The 7629-nt window shown below is 36.1% G+C and overlaps 1 protein-coding gene across 1 annotated transcript; it reads right to left on the bottom strand.

The window, feature by feature from the left end:
- Nucleotides 1-262: 262 nt before the first annotated feature.
- fgf3 (fibroblast growth factor 3) lies at nt 263-5152 on the bottom strand. The gene is made up of 3 exons (XM_034053466.2): nt 4371-5152; nt 2314-2417; nt 263-1712 (listed from the first exon to the last, which is right to left on the bottom strand). Exons 1-3 carry the CDS (start codon nt 4645-4647, stop codon nt 1377-1379), a joined length of 717 nt encoding a protein of 238 aa, XP_033909357.1. The 5' UTR covers nt 4648-5152; the 3' UTR covers nt 263-1376.
- Between the last annotated feature and the right edge of the window lie 2477 nt (nt 5153-7629).

Here is a 7629-nt window from a genome sequence, read left to right as displayed (position 1 = left end):
AACCGAAATAACAACCTTAACTTTTTATGTTTGTAAGAAAAACAAACATTCCTAAGTGTAACCCCACCCACATAAAGGGTGATGTCATCTGAAACAGTGTACAGTAACAAAGAACATTCGCTAATGGTCTCAAGAGAAATGCTTAATTTTGAATTGCGAGAACACTGCAAAAACCATTGTTTAACCATGGATACAGAAACAGTCCTAGTTTTATTTAACTGTGTAATGGGCCGAATAAGAAGACACTGTATACATTGGGATTGCGTTTATTGGAGATAGTTACTGAATTATCAAACCCTGTTTTACATTTTAGTGTAAAATCCACAGATTATAATGTCCCTGTATTTAATACATTTGTACTGTATTGATATATTTTTGGAAACCTCAAAATGTACCAATATAATTTGATAAACCAAGGCATGGTACACTTTGTTTCTGAAAATGCACAGGTTTTACAGGTATTTGTCAAATGTTAAATACCTACTATAAACTCTGAGACACTTCATAAACTCTAAGAACACTGACATTTCGTAACTCTTCGGTCTTTAGGCACTTGATAAGCTTAGTGACATATGATACCTAGAATATAAAGACAACATACACTGTAAAAATACCGTACATTTATCTTAATATTGACCGTTTCTTTTCAGTAAAATTACTTTAAAAAAATGCTTTTAATAATACGGAAATATACACTAGAATTAATCTACAAATACAGTTATTAGGTCAATATTAAGATAAATTTACCGAAAAAATACGGTATTTTTGAAAGTGTACCATTACATTAATGTGGTGAAATACTAATGTATTGATTAACTCGTTGCGTTTGAGAATGAAAAAAAGATTTTCAGTCCCGCTCTGAATAAACTGGGAAGTGACTGGTGCCGTTTGACAGTAAAGACAGTAGGCAGTAGGCTATCGCATTATAAGTAACAACTCTGGAATTGCTCAGCAATTATTATTATTTTTTTTTTTTTTAAGAAAAAGAGCTTCCCTATTTACTCTATATTCTTCTTGATGGATATTTTTCTAAACTTTAACATAGCATAAGAAGGTCTTACATGGCTCTAAAAAAAGACATCTATAATATCTGTACACACAGATGAAAATGTTCATCATTGACATAACAGCAATATAGAAACTAATTTACATATATATATATATACACACACACACACACACACACACACACACACACACACACACACACACACACATTAATTATTTAGTAATGCTAAAAAAATAATTCTACAAATAAATGCATTTGATATAATAAAAATTAGACAAATCCAGCAGTGTTGATTTTGGTCACATTAACGTAGTTCTGTAATATCAGTCTATAGCTTCTTAAAGGTCTTCAACAAGAAAAGAGTGATTTAATGCCCACGTCTGCTCCTTCCGTTCTTGTTTGAAGTTTTCAGAATGCTTTCCCTATGTTTGGCGTTTGTGTGGAATAACCGTAACATGTCGTGGTCCTTATTGTCCAGTACTCTGGGTAGAAACAGAGAGGACTTTTGTGTTCTACGTGTTTTGAAACCTCTCCTTGGTCGCCCTTTGCCGTTAATAGACATGTACCATAGTCTTTCAGCACTGGCTCGTCGTTTTACCGCAGACGCCGCGTTTGGCACAGTCCGGTATGGGCGTGAAGCGTAAGTGTTGTAACCCAGTTCGTGAATTCTTTCGACAAACTCGCATTCTTCGCTATACGCGTCCTGTGGGAGATAAGAAAAAAACGAATGAAGAATGGGCTTCCTTAAATATTAGAAAGCAAAACAAAAAAAGGCACTTGCAGTAGAAACCCATGGTAGCCTATAACATTTTAGATTGTGATTTGATGTTTGGGAATCGTTTACCTAAATAGCAATCTGCAGTTTATCCTATACGTTATTTATATCGTAACAGATCGATATCACAGCATTTAAAACACGTGTAACTGTCGCTTTTGTGGGTAGCTGTCTATCCTGTGTTTACAAATACTGCCTCACTTGTGCAACGTCAGGTCATTGCTGTATGTTTTACAATGTATTTATTTTTCATGCCATTCCTTAGAAACATTTACTCAGTAGTCCAGTATGTAAGTAAGCCGAGAAAAATACAACTAAACATTTCAATATTTATACTAGCTGATGAAAAATGTACAATTAAATCAAAGGGGCAATACATTAACATCTTTGTAATTTGGTATAATTTGGCGTCCTCATTATGTGGGATATATGCGCTACACGAGAGGCACCAAAGGAAAACAAATAGCTTCCTAGTATTTGAAGTTGCCCAAGGCTTTTATCTTAGACTGTAAAATGTGATGTAACTTACCGAAGCATAAAGGCGTCCTCTTTTGTTCATGGCAAGATATCTGCCCGAAAACAGCCCCTTCATAGCCACCACTCCCACATCAACAGCTGTGATCTCTAATATACCTGGAAAGAAACGATGAATACATTATTTAATACTGTACCATATACTTCTAGTTTTATAATGCTAATATATCATAGCAGTCATTTTAGCACATTTTGTGAACGCGTATAATAGTAAAATATACTAGTATTTGTGTGCAGCTCACTACTACAGTAGGCAATCATATTCGCCCATGTAGCGCTTTCACTGGAATAGTCCACAGACTAACTACAGCAGCAATTATGTCAGAAGCCTCGTATGAAAGAAAAAAAAGGCAGAGATTAAGAGAATTCACTCTGTGACTTTAACAAAGTTTCCAGCCCCTGACAATTTATTGAGACCTCGAAATAAGAGACGGATTAATGCCTCGCAGAGGTCAATGAGATTTAACATCAGTCCAAGGAAAAGCTGAATGACATTGAACTAGAGGTCCAGTTAATCCTGGAAAAAGTTTCAATCCCTTCCTAATGCCTGACATTTGTATTCTTGTTCCTAAACGATGACATTTAGCTAAATCTGGTAATCCTTTACATCCTGAATGTCTATGTTTGAAGCATCTCTTATTCAGCCACATGTATAGTCTTGTTAAAATGAATGCTTACGTTACAAACAGTATTTTTAATAATTTACTACAACTAAGTATAGGCATGATATATTTGCATAAACTATAATATTTTAGGGGCACATGTGCAGAATAGCATTTGGTCCTATAGTCAACCATAAAGTTATCCAAACTCGCCTTCCTTCAGCGTCTGAGGTTTTTGGTTCGCACGTGTTCCAAAGAATCAAAAGACCCACTAGAAGGAAACGTTGAAGGGGGTGTCTGTTGGAAGGAGACACTTCATAGAACCTAAAACTATATCCTTTGGCGTGGTCCCAGTTAAAGGAGCGAACTTATTTTAAACCAAACCTTTATGTATTTCTTTATATTGGTAATAAATAGAATGTTTACTTTAAGGGTCTATTTACGTTTCCATATGGTCACTGGCCATCTCTTTTATAGAGCAGTTAACCCTTTTATATACTGTGTAGAGACCCTTCTTTAAGGTCGAGAAGCTTGTAAAGTACCCACAAAACATAGGAAAGGCTTAAAAGAAAAGCTACAATCTAAAGCCCCCTTTTGTGATGATAAGAAAAAAAGAAACGTTGTCTTCGGGCTTTTCAGATGGCATTTTGAATTAGCATTGTATCTGTGCATTCTGTCAGTGAGCTTGTAAGGGAAGTGACGCGTGTTAGGGTAAATCCTTGCAAATATAGCAAAGATTGTGAACCGGAGTGACAGCACTGGAGTTGGCTATTGTTCTACTTTATCAATTTACAGTTGTTCTTAAAACAAGCATGGTATTCTTAACACATCACCTGCTCGAAAACACTGTAAAATATAGACCATTTGTGTTTCAAGGTTTTTACAAATTGGTGGTTGGAACACATTGGTAAAGCTCAAACTTTCACACAGGCTACAGCATTTCAAAATAACTTCGGTCTAAAGATTTTCCTGTACATCTGTTTTGGAAAAAAAAAGTATATGATCCCAATTAATATTATGCATTATAGCACTTCTGATGTAGTGCACCAAACATAAGACGTGTAAACGTGTTTTTTATTTTTATTTTTATTCTTAGCACAATTGTTCAAAATGTTATATAGGCTATATGTTGTTCAAAACGTATATAGGCGATATGATACAATTAACTTGTTTTTGGTTAGTTAAAATGTATTCCAACTAAACTGTGGTCTGCGTAGGTAGGTTTGAGTTAAAAATGTATATTCAAACATTAATTAAAAGCTAAAGTCTAAATTAACAATGTCAAGCCTTGATTTTGCATAAACGTGATAACATTAGTTCACAATAAATAAACAAAATAAAAAATAAAAAAACATTTATATATATATATTTACAATACATTTTCCATGTCAATGAGTTAATAAATCAAGCATAAATAGGATTGTATTTTTAAATGGACGTTAATACTTACTGTACGGACTGTTCTTATCAAGAGTCCCGTCAATTTTCCCGTTTGGGTGAATCTGGAGATGATACTTGGTAGCACAGTACAGCTTCCTGCGTCTTGGTGCTCCCCCGAGGTGCTCGTAGACTCCGCCGCGTCCCCCAGCATCTCTGCGCAGCCTTGGGTCACACGACTGGCCCGTGGCACAAGGAACCTTTGGTGTCCTAGCCAGCCTGCCAGACAAAACATTCTGCTCACTGGTATCCAAGAAACTCAGGAAAAACAAAATCAGAATTATAACCATTGTGGCATGGCCGAAACACTTAGTCGTCTTGGTAGAATAGGAGGAATTGGCACAATGGGTCCCATTAAAGAAGTCTTGCTTGCCTCGGTCTTAGATGCAAAGCACACTGATCCACCCCAAGAAACATTGGCAGCTTTATCTGTCTCTATCTGTTCTTTTATCTCCTCAGATCTACTAAATCAATAGTCATTGATTAGGGCCACCACAGTTCCAGCAGCTTGGACTAGACTAAGTGGTGATCATGGGTCTCCTTTGCTCTCCAAACAGACTGCCTCTGCAAAAAGCCACTGCATTTCACCGGGAGGCTATCGTGAGATTTCGTTGATCGACAGTGCATAGAAATAAAAGAAGCTTCCAGCAACAATAGCGTGAACTCCGTCCAATTGATACAAAGGAGAAAGGAGGCAAGGTATCAGTCTTGTGTGAACTACGAGAGTGCAGCATGGATACAATTACACAGCATTACACACAGTGGCTTATTGCGGAAAACCGCATCACAAAGAACAAGCCATCGGAGGGCAGAGCTTCTTCTGAGCTCTTCTTTTGAAAGATCCAAAAGGCCAATTATACATTCGAAAATTATACACTGTGGGCTTCGGATGAACATTCCCTGGGGTATGTCTGCTACTATCAATCCAAATTCACAATGCGTGCCAACTAGCTTGAGTGAGGCTAAAACAAAGCAACTTACAAGTGTGATTTGTAAAGATGCTCATACAAAACAGATGAATAATAAAGAGGTTTGGTTCATTCATACTGTTGGATTTCTTGTAAAACGTTTTTTTTTTAAGAAAAATAAAGACTATAGGTCTGTTCAAATCTGATAGGGTTGTAAAAACAAAGTAAAAATATATTTTCTCCTCTTTTTTATATAATTAATCTTTTTGATTAAACTCTACTCCTGTCAGTTTTGTTCCTAAGCTTTTTTTTTATTATTAGTAACGACGTTTGTTGGAATACAGTAACATTGAAAAATGCTACACAGATCTAGCTCACAGTTTCCCAGTTTTATACCATACCAATTGTAAACAGATTTATTTTAAGATAGCTTAATGAAATTTGCTTTCAGTCAAAACAGTGTTCATAGGGATGTAGTAGCGGCGGAAACAATAACCATCCCCCCCCCCCCCCCCCCCCCCCCCACACACACATTAATTTAGGCAATCCTTAGATTCAGATTATAGATAAACTATACGGAGTAAGTCTGATTTATTACACTGTACCAAGTATCGCAGTTTTTCTTAGTCGCATATAACTAAAAGGGAAATAGCAGTGCTCTGCTACATATCTTTTAAATTATTCTTGAAGATAAGTAATTTTGAATTGAAACAAATACGACAAAATTACACCAGTCAGTAATTTCTCTGTCTTGAGCAATTGGCCTTCACACGATGTTTCTTCTTAGTCGGCTATTTTTACAGCAAGATTCAGACATTTGGCATTCCTGTGCGAGTATCCGTTTGACAGATTTTCTTACAATTTAAAGGCAATCCCAGTGAAAAAAAAGATGCTTTTACTGGCTGCAAAGTAGCCGAAGCAAAACGACAGATCAAGACCGGTTCTTTGAATCTTGTCAGTGTAGCATTTATAGTACGGTGCATTTCTAGTACGGTACATTCATAGAAGCATCTTACACTTGCTATATGTGGATTCCATTCTGAATTCTGAATAGACCAGACCAATGCATAAAACAGTCATTGCAGATGTTGTCTCTACATAAGCTATTTATAAGACTCTCAATACCAACTTCCGTCTGATAAGTTAAGCGTTTTTGCGCACATTTGTTTTCTCTTATGTAGCTCATGTGTCTCCCGTTATTTTTGTTCTACAATAGGATCCCCATTTGTTGTTTCATTCCGTATTAAAGCTTGTATGGATTCTGCAGTAGGCTAGTCTCTTTTAATATTAAACCTCAAGAGCAGCCGGTGGGTGGAAGAGTAACAAGCAAATGAGTTTTGCTTAAATTGCTTCCATCTTAGTCGCATTATGGTTACAATTTTCATAATTAGCGCCATCATCTGCAAATCTCTGTGTCCTTTGGCATTACACGCTCTTAAAGCTTGAAAGGGGTATAGGGAGTATTTGTTTACACCACTAATTTGTCTTCTCCTCCAAATATGTCCAGAATTGCACGGGCTTTAACTTAACTGAAAAAATAAAAATAGAAGGTGGTTAAATCTCTTGTCTAACGCAGTAACACAACAGTGCTTATGCAAGTCGTACATCGGCAAAACATAAACTGGCTGATGCATATCATACTTTTTCTGGTGACCATTTTCAAAAGAGGCGCGTTTGATGTGGTTTAATTCTGACAGAGGGTGGGGACTTAGATGTGGTCGGCTGTTTTTTTTTCTGGAAGTATTTTTTAATTATGGCTTTTAACCACCCACAAAGCACTCTGTGTCCTCAAAGTAATACTCAGAGAGAAGCTTGATTTGTGTTCTTTCCTTCGCAGCACTAAGTAGCGGAAGACCAATTGCTTGGAACTTTGGCAAATCAAATAAAATTAATTAAGATTATGGAAAAAAAAGGCTGTAGCCTAGCATTACACAACGTGCTCAGTAATGTAATTCAGAGTAATAAATAATTTCTACTGACATAGTTTGATATCCATCATTGTCTACCCCTCCCTCCCACTTGACATTTAACAGTTTATAAAAGTAAAACTAAATCTGCTTTGTTTTACAAATAGTGTTTGATAGATACTTGCATATTTGTGAAGTACAGTTCATATATATTGCAATTTTAACTAATTTGTTCTTTTAAATATTCTTATTTCTATTGGATAGGCTACAGCTATCCAATAGCAAAATTAAAATAATGACCAGTTATCGCGCACTAATGTTTAAGTTGATAGAAGCACAAAACAGCCATTTGGGACTAAAAACATTTCAGCATGCATGGAAGTTGGGGTCCGTGTAATAGATTAAACAAGCCCGCGTTCTACTTTAATTTTGTAATTTGAATAAGGGTTCAATTAAA

This window comes from Acipenser ruthenus, chromosome 27, assembly GCF_902713425.1.
Source record: "Acipenser ruthenus chromosome 27, fAciRut3.2 maternal haplotype, whole genome shotgun sequence".
Lineage (NCBI taxonomy): Eukaryota > Metazoa > Chordata > Actinopteri > Acipenseriformes > Acipenseridae > Acipenser > Acipenser ruthenus.
Note: the sequence above shows the minus strand (reverse complement) of the source record. Positions and strands in the feature narration are given on the sequence as shown.

Coding starts and splice junctions, on each gene's coding strand:
- fgf3 (XM_034053466.2), bottom strand. CDS start 4,647: ATGGTTATAATTCTGATTTTGTTTTTCCTGAGTTTCTTGGATACCAGT. Junction 2,418..4,370: donor TGATAAGAACAGTCCGTACA/GTAAGTATTAAC, acceptor GTTTCTTTCCAG/GTATATTAGAGATCACAGCT. Junction 1,713..2,313: donor GAGGACGCCTTTATGCTTCG/GTAAGTTACATC, acceptor TATCTCCCACAG/GACGCGTATAGCGAAGAATG.